Raw genomic sequence first — 18,520 nt, 5'->3', positions numbered from 1 at the left:
GAGTATTTCTATTAACATCAGAAACAAAACAAGGATGCTCTGTCTCCTTTTATTTCATGTAGTTCTTAATGCCATAGCCAATTCAGTTAGACAAGAAAAAAAATAAAAGATACAAATATTGGAAAATTGAAGAAAAAATTTCATATGCTCATGGGACATACTTATGAACTTGAATCAACTATGTTTGGTATTAACTCATGTTTCAGCAAAGGCTTATGTTACATCAAGAATATGAGCAAACATTCCTAATTTTTACTTGTTTCAAGGAACTAGAACAAAGAGTTAATGAAAAAGAAATATCTTTTATAATATTACAAATGTTGAGACATTATAAAATGTGAACACAAAAATTTAATACTAAGTGGGAAAAGTGTCTGATTTTAACACCAAACTCAGTGTGAAAGTGAGTGAAGTTGCTCAGTCGTGTCCAACTCTTTGCGACCCCATGGACTGTAGGCTACCAGGCTCCTTCATCCATGGAATTTTCCAGGCAAGAGTACTGGAGTGGGTTGCCATTTCCTTCTCCAGGCGATCTTCCCAATCCAGGGATCAAATTCGGGTCTCCCGCATTGCAGGCAGACACTTTACCATCTGAGCCACCTGGGAAGCCCATTTATAGAGATCTCTATACTAAAGGAAGTATATATAGACTTGTATATGTATACATTCATATACCCATTTGTACTTAAACTTTTCTTTTCTTTTTAAACAGAACACCAGCTATATTCTGCAGAATCAACGCTATGGGATATAAAATGTACTGAATTTTTTCTTTTCTTCTGAAAAACAATCCTTGCTAAGTTTAACAAGTTTGAGAATCCCTGTGTTGTAAACATTCTTAGTAAAAGTTTAACTGAGATTGTAAATGTTTAATTTATTGAAAATTAAAGAAGCATCTTAAAATATTTTTTCTTAGTGTTTAATGATAAATCGTGTATAATAAAGCTGTAAATAATTATGTTCCCTAGATTCTTGAAGCTGTTGATGCTACTCATATACAATGCTCTTTAGTTATTTTTATGTAAGACACTTAGTAGAGTTGAGTTTTAAGGAGCTATTTTAATTTTTTCTGTTTGGATTTCATCAGCAACAAAATACCAGAGGCTAAAAAATACCAGAATGTCAAAAAGCTAGCAATCTTAGAATGTGCATGCCAACTAAAACTATTACTAGTTGGAGGATTTGGCCATGATTAATCCAATAGCCCAATATGCAAAATTTTATTTATACACCATAAAATAGTCTGATTGCTGCAAACATGTCAAGAGCCAGCTTTTTCTACCACTTAGTAGTATTAAGTTTATTTGTTTAAATTTTTTTATTGGAAAAAAGTTGATATACAATGTTGTGTTAGTTTCTACTGTACAGCAAAGTAAACCAGTTATACACATATACATATGGGAGAAGGCAATGGCACCCCACTCCAGTACTTTTACCTGGAAAATCCCATGGACAGGGGAGCCTGGTGGGCTGCAGTCCATGTGGTGGCTAGAGTCGGACACGACTGAGCGACTTCACTTTCACTTTTCGCTGTCATGCATTGGAGAAGGAAATGGCAACCCACTCCAGTGTTCTTTCATGGAGAATCCCAGGGACGGGGAAGCCTGGTGGGCTGCTGTCTTATGGGGTCGCACAGAGTCAGACATGACTGAAGTGACTTAGCAGTAGCAGCACATATACATATATCCACTTTTGTAAAGATTCTTTTCCCATATAGGTTATTACAGAGTATTTTGTAGAGTTCTCTGTGCTATACAGTAGGTCCTTATTAGTTATCTAGTTGTTTCACCCTGCAGCATCTAAAAGGCAACCAGCCTCGTCCATTACCAGAAAGAATACACTCTTACTAGTAGAGAATCATGAACACAGTGGGTGAACTTTTTACATCAAATCAGTGTTTAGTGGGCACAACTAATGTCACGTGGATGTTGAGTTTATCTCCCTTCAGTTTCCCTGGGTTTCCCCTTCTGATCTGGCCTCTTGGATAACTGTCTTCTCTACTGGCAGGTTGCTAACTGATTAGAGAAGCCTGGCTCTCTGTGTGGGTAGGATTAGGTCTTGCATTCTTCAGAGTATCTAATAAACTTTTGTCTTACTGATGATGACCACTGATTACAGCTTAAATTATGCCTTTTACTAACAGAGTCCCTGAATTTCACTTCTTGTCAATCCATGGGAAAAACATAATAAAGAAGGAGCAGAAGAGAACAAAAAATATCTTCTTTAAAAAATGAATTGACTTGACAAGACGGGAACTTGAGACCCAGAGTGTTGCCAGAGCTGCTCTAGGTCTTTGCTCAAAACCTGCCAACCCCCACCTTTAGCAAGAGTTAATATAAATCTTTAAACTAAAGGCTCCAGAGATAATAAAGAAGCTACAAACAAAAACCAGATGCAACCAGCTGGGACCAAGATGTTCACAGATCTGACCTCCAAGAGACTCTGCATCTCATTATACATTGATTTTACCATATTATCATATTAAATGACACAACTTCTGATGGCCAGGACCTGACATTAAGAACCAAAAAGGATAAAAAAGAGTGGCACTCCGTACCCCAGAAGACTAATGCATATGCCTTCCCATCATTAGCCTCACTCCTCCTCCCTTTGTCATTACTCTTTAAAATTAAACCCCTCTCCTTATCTGAGCAAGATAAGGAGAGGGATTTAATCTGTGAACTTAGTCCCCGCTTCTCCATTCTTTGGCCACTGAACAAAGCTTATGCTCTATCTCAGCTTTGGCTTCTTTATTGGGCTGATGGAACTTGAAGGGATAAAGAAACCATCCCCCACCAAGACAGAGAACCAGTGCCTGTCTAGGGCCTGAGCAGGGTCCATAGTACTTAACTTGCTAAGGAACGAGCTCTAAAGCCCCAAATGTACAGGGCAACCTGAGCTAGTGTTATGCACAGTAATTCAACTAGCCTGGATTTGGGAGGGTCAGAATAAGAAAGGGAGTTGATGGCTAATTCAAGCAGCTCCCAGGGCCTCTTGGAAATCTAGTGAAACTTAAGGCCACTTAATGTTTGGAGGTGCTCTCATGATAGTAAAAAGAAGAAGAGGAGGAGAGAAAGAAGGAGGGAGGAAGGTGGGAAAAAGAATGTGGAGAGGGGAGGAGGAGGCAGGGAATAAGAAAAAGAAGAAAATATAACAAAACACTTATGGGCCATTCAGTTCAGTTCAGTTTAGTCGCTCAGTCTTGTCCGACTCTTTGCAACCCATGAATCACAGCACACCAGGCCTCCCTGTCCATCACCAGCTCCCAGAGTTCACTCAAACCCATGTCCATCGAGTCAGTGATGCCATCCAGCCATCTCATCCTCTGTCGTCCCCTTCTTCTCCTGCCCCCAATCCCTCCCAACATCAGAGTCTTTTCCAATGAGTCAACTCTTCGCATGAGGTGGCCAAAGTATTGGAGTTTCAGCTTCAGCATCAGTCCTTCCAAAGAAATCCCAGGGCTGATCTCCTTCAGAATGGACTGGTTGGATCTCCTTGCAGTCCAAGGGACTCTCAAGAGTCTTCTCCAACACCACAGTTCAAAAGCATCAATTCTTCGGCACTCAGCCTTCTTCACAGTCCAACTCTCACGTCCATACATGACCACTGGAAAACCATAGCCTTAACTAGACGAACCTTTGTTGGCAAAGTAATATCTCTGCTTTTCAATATACTATCTAGGTTGGTCATAACTTTCCTTCCAAGGAGTGAGCGTCTTTTAATTTCATGGCTGCAATCACCATCTGCAGTGATTTTGGGGCCCCCCAAAATAAAGTCTGACACGGTTTCCACTGTTTCACCATCTATTTCCCATGAAGTGATGGGACCAGATGCCAAGATCTTAGTTTTCTGAATGTTGAGCTTTAAGCCAACTTTTTCACTCTCCTCTTTCACTTTCATCAAGAGGCTTTTTAGTTCCTCTTCACTTTCTGCCATAAGGGTGGTGTCATCTGCATATCTTATTAGGAGTGCAGAATTTGTATTAACTGGACACTACAGATGGAGTGGTCCAAAGCTGAGCCAGAGTTTAAAATTGTCACTAAAACCACTTTTTCTTCTTTTTCATATCTTTTCACATCTTTGTGATTATGGGTATAACCATGTTTGGCAATAGCATCTGTTTTTCTCATGTTCCTGGCAGCTCGCAGTTCCTTTCCTTAATTGAAACACCAAGGAACCAAACTATCTAGGTTTCCTACCTAAGGACTGAGCTTCCTGCCTAAAAGCAATGGATTTTTAAGATGGAGGAGAATCATTTGAGAATCTGATGAAAGCTCTCGTCCTGAAATATACCCCCCAAATGCACATATACAACAAAATTATGTGTGTATTGAGGGCTGGGGCTCAAGCCCTCAAGCGCTTAAGTCCATCCAAATATAAACTATGGGTCCCGGGTTAAGAACTCTGAAGGGTTTTTCTCCCCAAGATTTTCTTACTTCCCAGTGAAGACAGACAGGATTCAGGGATTGAAGGATGCCGGAGGCTCGGACACAACGCATTAATTTGGTGGTGGCGGAGAGAAGGATGGGAGGAATGCCAGCACCAGTATTTCGAACAGAAGAAGCACCTCGGGGCAAATGCCCAAGACCAGGTGCGTCAGGACCCAAAGCCAGGCCACGCCTCAGCGTTGCCTGGCAACAGAGCTGCGCCCGGCGCAGTGCGTCCTAGGCGTTTGTTCTCCCCGCTCCCTTCCTGCGGGGCGGTGGGAACCGCCAGGACCGCAGTGGGTTCCATTACCGCTTTGAAGGGACGTCGGAGCCAGAAGTCCCGGCCCGAAGTGAGGCGGAACACCATGCAGGTGGGAATATCGGACTCCGGTGACTTTGGGGCACCCTAAAGGCTTCCCCAGCGGTGTTCCTACGGGAGTTAGGTTCTAACATTTGTTCTCAGTAAGAGCTAAATTTTGCGTCCGTCTCTGTCAGGATTGAAAAGAAATGTAAATGAGTTCTAGGGGAACGCCGTTTTATCAAAATTTGAGAAAGACTTAAGGTTTGTCGCTGAAGGAAACCTTTCACACCTAAATTGTGGAAATCTTACTGCCGCACTATTTATGAGAAACAGACCATCAGTTTTAAGCCAAGTGTAATCCAATTTAAGTATTCTGCCCCACTACATTTTAAAAAGATCAGAGAGGAGACACGAATAGTCGCATCTGTCTTAAGAAAGCCCAGGTGTCCCTGGAGTTTCTCCTACATGATCACGAAAACTCTGTTGCTGCTGCTGCTGCTGCTAAGTCGCTTCAGTCGTGTCCTACTCTGTGCGACTCCATAGACGGCAGCCCACCAGGCTCCCCCATCCCTGGGATTCTCCAAGCAAGAACATTGGAGTGGGTTGCCATTTCCTTCTCCAATGCATGAAAGCAAAAAGTGAAAGTGAAGTCGCTCAGTCGTGTCCGACTCCTAGCGACCCCATGAACTGCAGCCTACCAGGCTCCTCTGTTCATGGGATTTTCCAGCTAAGAGTACTGGAGTGGGGTGCCATTGCCTTCTCCTTCAGATATAACTATGTCATGATAAATACCATAATACTATTATAATGTGGATTGTGGTGCCTTTTTCTATTTTGTTTATTATGATTTCATAGATGATTTCTTAAAGGCAAGGGAAGATCGGAATATAGAGCATTTACTATTAAATCCCTTTGCAACTAATTCCCAGATCAGTTAAGAACAGTCAGAGATATGAATAAAACCAAAAGTATGGAGGCTTCCCAAGGTAGCTCACTGGTAAAGAAACCACCTGCCAATGTAGGAAATGCAGGTTTGATCCTTGGGTTTGGAACATAACCTGGAGAAGAAACCTGCTCCAGTATTCTTGTGTGGACAACCCCATAAACAGAGGAGCCTGGCAGGCTAGTCCATGGGGTGGCAAAAGAGTTGGATACAACTTAGCAACTAAACAACAACATTGTGATATCATGAATATCAAGAAAGTGTTTTAACAAGAAAAGAATGACAGCCTTTCCCAAATTCTGCTTAAGAGATCAAATATAATGAATATCCACTGAAAATGACAGCATGGAGCTCATAGCTGACCTTAGAATGATTTTGAAAGGAGTATTGATGGTAGAAGCCAAATTTGCACTAGCATGTAGAGTGAATGGGAGATGGAAGTGATTATAGAATATATAGACAACTATCTTAAGAAGTTTGAGTAGGGAGGAAAAAAAAGAGATAGGGTGGTAGCGTGTGTGAAGTGCAGGGAGGGTTGTTTTTGTTTTTTTTTTTTAAAGATGACTGCTGGATTTTCTGATAATAATGAGCTTGGTTATTTGGATCAACTCTGCTGAATATAAGTAAAACTACCTCTGATCCTTAAAAGCATCAGAGGTAAAATGATAGAAAACGATGAGACCAAAATCAAAGGGAAAGTAGAAAAACAGGTGAATGGATTTCTAGAGCTTTAAAGCAGCTTTTAACCCCAAGGGCATCTTAACAATCTGCAGTTTGGTTCTGGGTATAATTACAGGGTGAGAAGGAACCCAAGAGTTTGGCCTGTGAAAGCATGGGCAACTAATAGGAGTATGAACCAGAGATAAACTCATGTCTAGGGGAATTCAAGGAACGTTGTCTTGATGCTTAGTGGAGCAGGGGATAAAAAGAAAAGCAATAAAACCTATCCCCAAGAAGTTGTGGCTCAAGACAGCTCTCACATAGATTTCAGCCTAAAGCATATTGTCTGGGTGATCCAAAAAACTTCAAACTGTGAATTTATTGTAAATTAGCAATATACTGTATTTCGTGTACATGCCTGGAAGAAACAGCAAATCCTGTGGATAAAGACATCTTTATCTTAGAATTCCTGCCTGTAAGTTCTCAAGGACATCAAGCAGAAGTCAGCCAAAAGTAACCATGCACACAAGGGAACAGGGTACTATGAACATAAACCAACAAAAGTAGAGTTGCAAAGACTTCAGGTATCTGAATGACCAGAAACAGGTTATGAAGCAACTATGCTTATTATGTTTAAAAAACGGAAGACAAAATTGAAATTTTCTTCAGAGAGCAGGAAACTGTAAAAAGTGACATTCAAATTTGATGAAGACATTTTTATACACTACAGTGAACGCTGTAATATCAAAGGAAATTAAGAAAATAATTCCATGTATAATTACATCAAAAATAATAAAATAAGAATAAACTGGAAACTACAAAACATTGCTGATAGGATTGGTGTCCTTCTAAGACGTGGAAGAGACACTAGAGCACGTTCTCTCTCTCTAACACACAGCAGGAAGGTTGTGTGAGTACACAATAAGAAGGCAGCATCCTGCAAGCCAGAAGAGTTCTCAGAAGTACCAACCCTGCTGGCACCTTGATTTTAGACTTCCAACCTCCAGAACTGTGAGAAAATAAATGTCTATTTAAATCACCTGATCTGTGATATGTTATGGCTTCCCACACAGACCAACACAGGCTGCTTTTGTGAAAAATCATGATTTCCCCCAGAGTAAGTGATGAGAGAGACTAAGGAAAAAGTAGCAGCAGTGCCTTTTGTGACTTAGTCTCAGAATTCAAATAGTATTGCTTCCATCATATTTTCAGTTTATTAGAAATAAGACCACAGGTTCAGCCTATACTCAATGGAAGTGGCATTAAGTTTCACTTCTCAAAAAAAGGAGTCTGAAAGAATTTGTGAACATACTTTAAAACCACAATAGATTAAAAAGATTAGATACAGATGAGGGCATTTTATAGTCATATGGCATGGGATGACAGAAAACAACCATGTTAATAGGGGTTTTGGAAAGCAAAGTTCTGGGTTGGTAGAGTGGTGGGAGAATTATGTGGAAGTCTCAGAAAGAAAAGTAGCACAGAGGGATAATCTTTAAATTCTATGTGTAAGATTCACACAAATCCTTAACTGTCAGCTAAACTCCATATATAGGTAAGAGACCACAAGTTGCCTGGCAGAAAGCAGCCATTAGAAGATGAAAGAACTGAGCTGATCTAAGGTTTTGGGTGCTGCCCACTTCAGTTGAAAGAGGTTGATGTTTCAGTCCAGCCAAGTTAACTGCCTGCAAGTATGAAAATCAACATACTTCAGAGGAACATAAAAAATCATGAATTTCTATGATGTATCATCCTCAATATCTAGTATACAATAAAAATTAGACCAGAAAAAAAGAAAAAAATGAAAAGCCATATTCAAAATTAAAGCAACCAATGGAAGCAGATCCTTAGACTATCCAGAGGTTAATATTAGCAAACAAAGAATTTAAAGCAGCTATTATAAATATATTCAAGGATGTAAAGGAAATTTAATTAACAGATGGAGAATCTTAACAGAGAAATAGAAACAATAATAAAACAATCAAATGGAAATTCTTGAACTGAAAAGATCAACGACTTGAAATAAAAAATAACTGAATGGGCTTAATGGCAAACTGGAGGTGGCAGAAGACCCAGGGAACTTGGATTTATCAATATAAAGTGTCCAGTTTTAAGAACAGAAAAATAATAAAAGTGAATAAAGATTCAGTGAACTAAAGGGATATTGTTAAATGGATTAACAGTGTTGGAGAAGACTCTTGAGAGTCCCTTGGACTGCAAGGAGATCCAACCAGTCCATTCTGAAGGAGATCAGCCCTGGAATTTCTTTGGAAGGAATGATGCTAAAGCTGAAACTCCAGTACTTTGGCCACCTCATGGGAAGAGTTGACTCATTAGAAAAGATTCTGATGCTGGGAGGGATTGGGGGCAGGAGGAGAAGGGGACGACAGAGGATGAGATGGCTGGATGGTATCACTGACTCAATGGACGTGAGTCTGACTGAACTCCTGGAGTTGGTGATGGTCAGGGAGGCCTGGCGTGCTGCAGTTCATGGGGTCGCAAAGAGTTGGACATGACTGAGCAACTGAACTGAACTGAACTGAACTAGAATACATAGGTAACATGTATATATGTGTAGCATACTGTAAGGAATCGTAAGGCAGAGGAAGATGGGGTGGAGGGGTAGGGAAAAAATTAAGGAAATAATGGATAAAACTGTCCAAAATTTGAGGGAAGGCATAAACTAAAAATCTAAGAATTCAGGGAACTCCAAACAAGATAAATAAAAATAAAACTGCACCAAGCACACATAGACACCTTTCTGAAATCGAAAGATAAAATCTTGAAAACATCTAGAGAAAAGACATAATATTAAAATGTGTATTGCCGGGGACCAGCCCCGGCTGATCCAGGGTATTTGAAGGAGAGACGGCATAGGCGAGGATCAGGATACGATAGCTTCAATTAGGTATTAATTAAAGATATAAAGAGTAATAGAATAAGGATAGCTCAGTAGGAAAATTCAGTGGAGAAAAGAGGCTGAGTAGCTTGGTTTACGCGGGAGACCAATAAAACTTCAAGACAAGAAGTTTGCACCACTTACGTAGGCCGCAGGCGTCCTTCCGTTCTCCCGAAGGAGAGGAGACACTGAGGCCTCCCCGGTCGGATCTTAGAAGCCCAGGCATAATTAGTAAGCATGGTGGGTTCCGCGCTCCAGATGGAGACTCAACCAGAGTGAGAGAGAGAGCGACATGGGGAGACCAGTATTTCGAGAAACTGATCCCAATTCTTTATTTTCCATGGTCTACTTTTATACACTGAGATGTTATGCAAAAGTCACGTGGGGTCAGCAGTCCTGACTTTTATCAAAGTCAGGTGCTTCATACAAATGTATACAGAGGTCTTAGGGGTGTTACATCATCTTCTGGCCAGGGGGGCCTGCTGACAATTTACGACCCTCTCCTTGTGACAGCGGTCAGTCAATCAGGACACTTATTTCTCCAGGGCTGATTATTCTCAAAACAGACGCCACCCAAGTAAAGTTACATTCCTACAGGGTGAGGGTGTAGTGGGTTTTAGCTAAGGAAAGAATTTACTTAGCCTAAGGTCTAACGTGATTAATATCAAAGGTTAATACTTATTTCTTCTATATATTCATTAATGTGTGTAAGGGCAGGGGATGTGGAGACTTAGCAACAAACATTGGCTCAACAAATGAAAAACCCTTCACCAATACAATTTCTAATCAGCCCGTTATACTTATACTAATAGTTTTCTAACTTCTCTAAAGAACCCGTTTTTAGAGGGTTTAAAGCATCTTGTGCCTCTCACGGTTGGGAGGCTGTGAGCAATCACATGTGGCCGGACGAGCCTGTCAGGCAGGCTAGAGAACCTTCAGAGGAGTTTGTAGGTTAAAACACTCTTATCACGCCCAGGAATTATTATAAACTGGAGCTCTAAGTTAACTCCTTCTCCAAAAGAGGTGGTGGGGGACAGCCCCCCGTAAAGTCAGAGGTGTAGGTGAGCACAAAGTAGTAAAGTAGGCAGGCTCTGGTTATGGGGGTAGATGCTCGAGGAGTTCCAGGGGGACTCCTGAGGCTCGATCCCGCCTTTGCGTATGTCGAGCCTCCTTCCTCATGACCTTTGTCACGGGCGGAGTACCTCACTCTGGCCCCCAACAGTGTATATTATGTATGTATAGGAGAGCAGTAATATCATTATTAGCTGACTTCTCATCAGAAACATCAGAGGCCAGAAAGCCTTTCAGATGCTTTAAATGCTGGAGGGAAAGCTTTCAAGCTAAATTCTACATCCAGCTAAACTATCTATCAAAACACAGGGAAAAAATAAACATTTTCAGAAATATGAAAACTGAGAGTATTCATTTCCAGCAGACCTACACTGTAATGAATACTATAGGAAGTTTCTTTAGACTGAAAGGAAATTACATCAGGTGAAAAACTGTATCTAAAAGGGAGTGAAAAGTACCCTAGATGTATAAATAAAGTATTTATTTAGATAAATACTAAAAACCGAATATAATTTTATATTTAGATAAATACTAAAAACTGAATATATTTTTTCTTAATTTTCTTAAGAGACATAATTGTTTAAGGCAGAAATTGTAACATTATATTAAAGTGATTCAAACATGTTGTAGATGTTAATATATATAACAGTAATAAAGCGAAGGATAGGATAGTGGAAAATGGAACTATACTAAGCAAGATTCCCATATTTTATATAAAATAGTCCAATATTAACTTTAATAAGTTAAAGATAGGATTACAATGTCTAGAACAATTATATTAAAACAATAATAAAAAGATGTATACCTAAAAAGCTACTTGCAAAAAATTAAATTCTAAAAAATATTTAACCTAAAGAAGGCAGGAAGGGAACAGAGGAACAAAAAGCAAACAATACTAATTGAAAACAGGAAAACAGTGGCCCTACATCTAACATTAACATTTCTTATATTAAATGAAGGAAACATTTCAATTAAAAAGTAGAGATTATCAAAATAGTTGAAAAAGCAATATATAATGATATACTGCTAAGAGAGACACACTTTGAATACAAAGAAACAGATGGATTGAAATAAAAAAATTTTTAAAAACATGTTTAAACAGTACTTAGTCTTAAGCTATATAAACTATGTTAGTAACAAACAAAGTAGACATCAAGATGATTATTGTTGTTGTTCAGTTGCTCACTCCTGACTCTTTGCGACCCCGTGGACTGCAGCAAGTTACATTTCCCTGTCCATCACTATCCCCCAGAGCTTGCTTAGAACTCATGTCCATTGAATGGATGATGCCATCCAAGCATCTCATTCTCTGCTGTCCCCTTCTTCTCCTGCCCTCAATCTTTGCATCAGGGTATTTTTCCAAGTTAGCTCTTTTCATCAGGTGGCCAAAATATTGGAGCTTCAGCTTCAGTATCAGCCCTTCTAATGAATATTCAGAGTTGATTTCCTTTAGGATTGACTGATTTGATCTTGCAGTTCAAGGGACTCTCAAAAGTCTTCTCCAGTGCCACAGTTTGAAAGCTTCGATTTTTGGCACTCAGCATTCTTTATGGTCCAGCTCTCGTGTCCATACAATTCAGTTCAGTTTAGTCGCTTAGTCATGTCCAACTCTTTGTGACCCCATGGACTGCATGCAGCATGCCAGGTCTTCCTGTCCATCACCAACTCCCAGAGTTTATTCAAAACTCATGTCCATTGAGTTGGTGATGTCATCCAACCATCTCATCCTCTGTCGTCCCCTTTTCCTCCCACCTTCAATCTTTTCCAGCATCAGGGTCTTTTCAACAGATTCAGCTCTTTGCATCATGTGGCCAAAATATTGGAGTTTCAGCTTAAGCATCAGTCCTTCTGATGAATATTCAGGACTGATTTCCTTTAGAGTGGACTGGTTGGATCTCTTTGCAGTCCAAAGGACTCTTAAGAGTCTTCTCCAGCACCACGGTTCAAAAGCATCAGTTCTTCGGCACTCAGCTTTCTTTATTGTCCAACTCTCACATCCATACATGACCACTGGAAAAACCATAGCCTTGACTAGACGGACCTTTGTTGGCAAAGTAATGTCTCTGCTTTTGAATATGCTATCTAGGTTGGTCATAACTTTTCTTCCAAGGAATAAGCGTCTTTTAATTTCATGGCTGCAGTCACCATCTGCAGTGATTTTGGAGCCCCCCAAAATAAAATCAGCCACTGTTTCCAGTGTTTCCCCATCTCTTTCCCATGAAGTGATGGGACCAGATGCCATGATCTTCCTTTTCTGAATGTTGAGCTTTAAGCCAACTTTTTTACTCTCCTCTTTCACTTTTATCAAGAGGCTGTTTAGTTCTTCTTCATTTTCTGCCATAAGGGTGGTGTCATCTGCATATCTGAGGTTATTGATATTTCTCCTGGCAATCTTGATTCCAGCTCTTGCTTCATCCAGCCCAACATTTTGCATGATGTACTCTGCATGGAAGTTAAATAAGCAGGGTGACAATATACAGCCTTGACGTAATCCTTTCCCATTTCAGAACCATTCCGTTGTTCCATGTCCCATTGTGTTCCTTGTTGACAGGAGGCAGGTAAGGTGGTCTGGTATTCCCATCTCTTGAAGAATTTTCCATTTTGTTGTGATCCACTCAGTCAAAAGCTGTAGCTTAATCAATAAAGCAGAAGTAGATGTTTTTCTGTAATTCTCTTGTTTTTTCTGTGATCCAGTAGATGTTGGCAATTTGATCTCTGGTTCCTTTGCTTTTTCTAAATCCAGCCTGGACATCTGGAAATTCTTGGTTTAAATACTGTTGAAGCCTAACTTGAAGGATTTTGAGCATTACCTGCTAACATGTGAAATGAGTTCAATTGTATGTAGTTTGAACATTCTCTGGCATTGCCCTTCTTTGGGATTGGAATGAAAACTGACCTTTTTCAGTAATGTGGCCATTACTGAGTTTTCCAATTTAGCTGGTATATTGAGTGCAGCACTTTAACAGCATCATCTTTTAGGATTGCTACTAGAAATAAAAAGGAAAATTTTATAATGATAAGAAAAATTCACTAGGAAAATGTCTTAAATACAACTGTGTATTTGCATAATAATCAAACATCAAACATATGAAGCAAAAACTGATAGAGGGAGAGAAAGACAAATGCACATTCATAATCAGAGATTTTTAACATCCCTGCTAAGTCACTTCAGTTGTGTCTGACTCTGTGCGACCCCATTGAAGGCAGCCCACCAGGCTCCGCCATCCCTGGGATTCTCCAGGCAAGAAGACTGGAGTGGGTTGCCATTTCCTTCTCCAATGCAAGAAAGTGAAAGTGAAGTCGCTCAGTCATGTCTGACACTTCTCGACCCCATGGACTGCAGCCTACCAGGCTCCTCTGTCCATGGGATTTTCCAGGCAAGAGTACTGGAGTGGGTTGCCATTGCCTTCTCCGTTAACATCCCTCCCCCTAATAATTGACAGAACAACTAAAGAAAAAATCTCTAACAAAACAGAATTTCTGAACAAATCTGTTGACCACCTGTTGATTTGTAGAGAAATAAACCCTGATCTGTGGGAGAATATACATTCCTTTCACACTAGGTACAACATTCACTAAGATATATTAATACCATATGCTGAGTCATGAAACAAATAAATGCATTTCAGAAAATTGAAATCTTAACAAAGAATGTTTCCTGACCAAGCAGAATTAAATTATAAATTATTAATTAAATACTTAGAAAAGTCCAAAGTATTTGAAAATTAAGTAGCATCCTTCCAAATTAAAATGTAAGGGGAAAAAATCATAAGGTTGGAAATATTTTAACTGAATACCAATAAAAATACAGCATATAAAATTTTGTAGGATGTAGATAAAGAATTTGTCGTGGATGTGCCTGGTAGTGAAGGTAAAGTCTGATGCTGTAAAGAACAGTATTGCATAAGAATCTGGAATGTTAGTTCCATGAATCAAGGTAAAGTGAATGTGATCAAGCAGGAGGTAGCAAGATGAACTAAAATGGATGGAAATGGATGAATTTAATTCAGATGACTGCTGTATCTACTACTGTGGGTGAGAATCCTTAGAAGAAATGGAGTAGCCCTTATAATCAACAAAAGAGTCTGAAATGCAGTACTTGGGTGCAACCTCAAAAATGACAGAATGATCTCAGTTCATTTCCAAGGCAAACCATACAGCATTACAGTAATCCAAGTCTATGTCCCAACCACTGATACTGAAGAAGCTGAAGTTGACCGGTTCCATGAAGACTTATAAGACCTTGTAGAACTAACACCAAAAAAGATGTCCTTTTCATCATAGGGGATTGGAATGCAAAACCAGGAAGTCGAGAGACACCCAGATTAACAGGCAAGTTTGGACTTGGAGTCCAAAATGAATCAGGGCAAACAAAAGAACACACTGGTCATAGCAAACACCATTTTCCAACAACCCAAGAAATGACTCAGTATTGGCCATCTGGATATCACCAGATGGTCATTGCTGAAATCAGACTAATTATGTTCTTTGCAGCCAAAGATGGAGAAGCTCTGTACAGTCAGCAAAAATAAGACCTTGAGCTGACTGTGGTTCAGGTCATGAGCTCTTTATCACAAAATTCAGTCTTAAATTGAAGAAAGTAGGGAAAACCACTAGGCAATTTCAATTCAGTTCAGTTCAGTCACTCAGTTGTGTCTAACTCTTTGTGACCCCATGGACTGCAGCACGCCAGGCTTCCCTGTCCATCACCAACTCCCAGAATTTACTCAAACTCATGTCCATTGAGTCAGTGATATCATCCAACCATCTCATCCTCTGTCTCCCACTTTTCCTCCTGCCTTCAATCTTTCCCAGCATCAGGGTCTTTTCAAGTGAGTCAGCTCTTTGCATCATGTGGCCAAAGTATTGGTGTTTCAGCTTCAACATCCATTCTTCCAATGAATATTCAGGACTGATTTCATTTAGGATGGACTGGATGTATCTGCCTGCTGTTCAAGGGACTCTGAACAGTATTCTCCAACACCACAGTTCAAAAGCATCAATTCTTTGGTGCTCAGCTTTCTTTGTAGTCTAACTCTCACATCCGTACATGACTACTGGGAAAACCATACCCTTGACTAGATGGACCTTTGTTGGCAAAGTAATGTCTCTGCTTTTGAATATACTGTCTAGGTTGGTCATAACTTTTCTTCCAAGGAGTAAGCGTCTTTTAATTCCATGGCTGCAGTCACTATCTGCAGTCATTTTGGAGCCCAAATCAAATTCCTTATTATCATACAATGGAGTGTAATCTAATCTACAAATAGATTCAAAGGATTTGACCTGGTAGACAGAGTGTCTGAAAAACTATGGATGAAGGTTTGTAATATTGTACAGAAGACAGTGACCAAAACCATCCCAAAGAAAAAGAAATGCAAGAAGGCAAAGTTGTTGCCTGAGGAGGCCTAACCAATAGCTGAGGAATAAAGAGAAGTGAAAGGCAAGGGAGAAAGGGAAAGATATAACCAACTAAATGCACAGTTCCAGAGACTAATAAGGAGAGATAAGAAGCCCTTCTTAAATAATGCAAAGAAATAGAGTAAAACAGTAGAAAGGGAAAGGCTAGATATCTCTTCAAGAAAATTGGAGATATCAAGGTAACATTTCATGCAAGGATGGGCATGATAAAGGACAGAAAAGGTGAGGACCTAACAGAAACAGAAGAGACTAAAAAGAGGTGACAGGAATATACAGAAGAACTATACAAGAAAGGTCTCAATAACATAGATATCCACAATGGTTTGATCACTCACCTAGAGCTGGACATCCTGGAGGGTGAAGTCAAGTGGGCCTTAGGAGGCATTACTACAAACAAAGCTAGTGGAGGTGATGGAATTCCACCTGAGCTATTTAAACTCCTAAAAGATGATGCTGTCAAAGTGCTGGACTCAATATGTCAGCAAATTTGGAAAATTCAGCAATGGCTACGGGATTAGAAAAGACCGGTTTTCATTCCAATCCCAAAGAAGGGCAGTGCTAAAGAGTGTTCCAACTACTGTAAAATTGCACTGGTTTACATGCTAGTAAGCTTATGCTCAAAATCCTTTGAACTAGGTTTTAGTAGTACATGAACCAGGAGCTTCCAGATGTATAAGCTGGATTTAGAAAAGACAGAGGAACCAATGATCAAATTGTCAGCATTAATTGGATCTTGAAGAAAGCAAAAGAATTTCAGAAAAGCATCTGCTTCTGCTTCATTGACTACGCTGAAGCCTTTGTATATATGGATCACAACAAACTATGGAAAATCTTTTAAAGGATTGTAGTAGCAATATGGTTATACCTATCTCCTAAGAAACCTGTATTTGGGTCAAGAAGTAGCAGTTAGAACTAGACATGGAACAACTGACTGGTTCCAAGTTGGGAAAGGAGTATGTCAAGGCTGTATATGGTCACCCTGCTTATTTAACTTATATGCAAAGTACATTATGAGACATGCTGGTCTGGATGAATCATAAGCTGGAATCAAGATTGCTGGGAGAAGTGTCAACAGCCTCAGATATGCAGATGATACCACTCTAATGGCAGAAAGTAAAGTGGAACTAAAGAGCCTCTTGATGAAGGTGAAAGAGGAGAGTGATTAAATTCACTTAAAACTCAACATTCAAAAATTAAGATCATGACATCTGGTCCCATCACTTCATGGCAAATAGATGGGGAAAAAAATGCAAACAGTGACAGACTTTATTTTCTTGGGCTCCAAAATCACTGCAGATGGTGACTGAAACCCTGATGTGAGTTGGTTTAGCCTATTATAGTCTTCAAATTATTTTCCATGACTTACAAGTTTCTTCATTAATAGTGTGTGTGTGTGTATATGTGTGTATATATATATGCTTTAACCTCTGAGCCACCAGGGAAGCCCATATATATATATTAGATTTATTTTTTTATTAAACATCTCAGTATAACATTGAGGGTACAGGATGTATTCTTTTTTATCAGTGTATGTAGTTGCAGTAGTACTGGGAAATGGGGAAAAAGTAGTCCATTTTGTTCTACTCTTTAAAACTAATTGTCTAGTTTATCTGTAGAGTTCATGAATAATTACATGGTTGGAAATGCTGCATATCAGTTTTACAAATATTGAAATGTATGACTATGCTAATAGGTTTAAAAAATTTTTTTATATAGGATCCAAATGAAGATACAGAATGGAATGAAATTTTAAGAGATTTTGGCATTCTTCCTCCTAAAGAAGAGCCAAAAGATGAAATTGAAGAAATGGTTTTACGTTTACAGAAAGAAGCAATGGGTATAGTTGTGCATTTGGTGGTCGGTAAAAGGAATAATACAGTTATGATAGTGATCATGTATTTTGTGAAGTTAGAGGGAGATAGGATGTTAGAAATAATTTAATAGAAATCCCACACATACTTTTGAAATTAGGATGCTGACGCCTAAAATTCCTAATTCATGTATTGAAAGTTACATCCTAATATTAGAACTGAAATGCCCTAGTATTTAACCTGAGATTTTTTTCTATTACATTTCTTTGCCTTGTGATTACCTTCTATTTTCATCATTCTGTATACATGTATTACTTGCCAGTATTTCCAGGTACTTGGGGAACTCTACATTTATGAGATCTAGTTGATTTTCACATCTATTTTTAAATACAACTTGATAGTTCTGTGAACTCTGAGGGAGTAATAATATTCCAAACAAACTTCAGTCAACCACAATATAGCTTTGTATGATGAATAAACTTTAATATCAACATTAAAGATATTCTTGATCTCCATTTATCTATTGTTTTTCTAGACATGTAATTATAAAGTAAAATTGTTTTTTAAATAACTTATTTATCTACAACTTCTTATTGTGTTTCAGTTAAACCATATGAAAAGATGACTCTTGCAGAATTGAAGGAAGCAGAAGATGAATTTGATGATGAAGATATGAAAGCTATTGAAATATATAGGTACAGTGATTCATTTGGATGATTTATGAGCTTTTGAATGAAGTATTGATAAAACTAAGGAAAAATTCCTATTTTTGTGTAGAGACTATATTTTAAAAAGAACAAAACTAATTTTTAAGTAAAATTTAAAAACTAACTCACTTTCTATAAGATGGATTTTTCCCCTGATCTTTTTTACCTTTGTTTAAATAAAAAACTGTTCAATAATACCCAACAGAACTTCGTCAAGTTACATATGAGTAAAGTGGAAAATGTCACTAGAAGGCTAATAAAAAGAGGACCATGATTTTCCTTA

General features: G+C 39.0%; 2 protein-coding genes across 3 annotated transcripts in view; both read left to right on the top strand.

Moving 5' to 3' along the window:
- The window catches only part of NMU (neuromedin U), a 33,499-nt gene extending 32,598 nt beyond the window's left edge, over nucleotides 1-901 (top strand). For both annotated transcript variants that reach the window (XM_027544537.1, XM_027544536.1), the window contains one exon: nucleotides 713-901. The gene's annotated coding sequence lies outside the window, so the exon portion shown is untranslated. The remainder of the gene's footprint in view (nucleotides 1-712) is intronic.
- Nucleotides 902-4,659: 3,758 nt separating this feature from the next.
- PDCL2 (phosducin like 2) overlaps nucleotides 4,660-18,520 on the top strand; it is a 37,064-nt gene continuing 23,203 nt past the window's right edge. Inside the window, exons 1-3 of the mRNA XM_027544534.1 lie at nucleotides 4,660-4,798; nucleotides 17,436-17,556; nucleotides 18,135-18,225. Coding sequence (XP_027400335.1) covers nucleotides 4,793-4,798; nucleotides 17,436-17,556; nucleotides 18,135-18,225 — 218 coding nt within the window. The 5' untranslated portion in view covers nucleotides 4,660-4,792. The remainder of the gene's footprint in view (nucleotides 4,799-17,435; nucleotides 17,557-18,134; nucleotides 18,226-18,520) is intronic.

This window comes from Bos indicus x Bos taurus, chromosome 6 (assembly GCF_003369695.1).
Source record: "Bos indicus x Bos taurus breed Angus x Brahman F1 hybrid chromosome 6, Bos_hybrid_MaternalHap_v2.0, whole genome shotgun sequence".
Taxonomy (NCBI): domain Eukaryota; kingdom Metazoa; phylum Chordata; class Mammalia; order Artiodactyla; family Bovidae; genus Bos; species Bos indicus x Bos taurus.
This window is presented reverse-complemented; position numbering and strand designations above follow the sequence as displayed.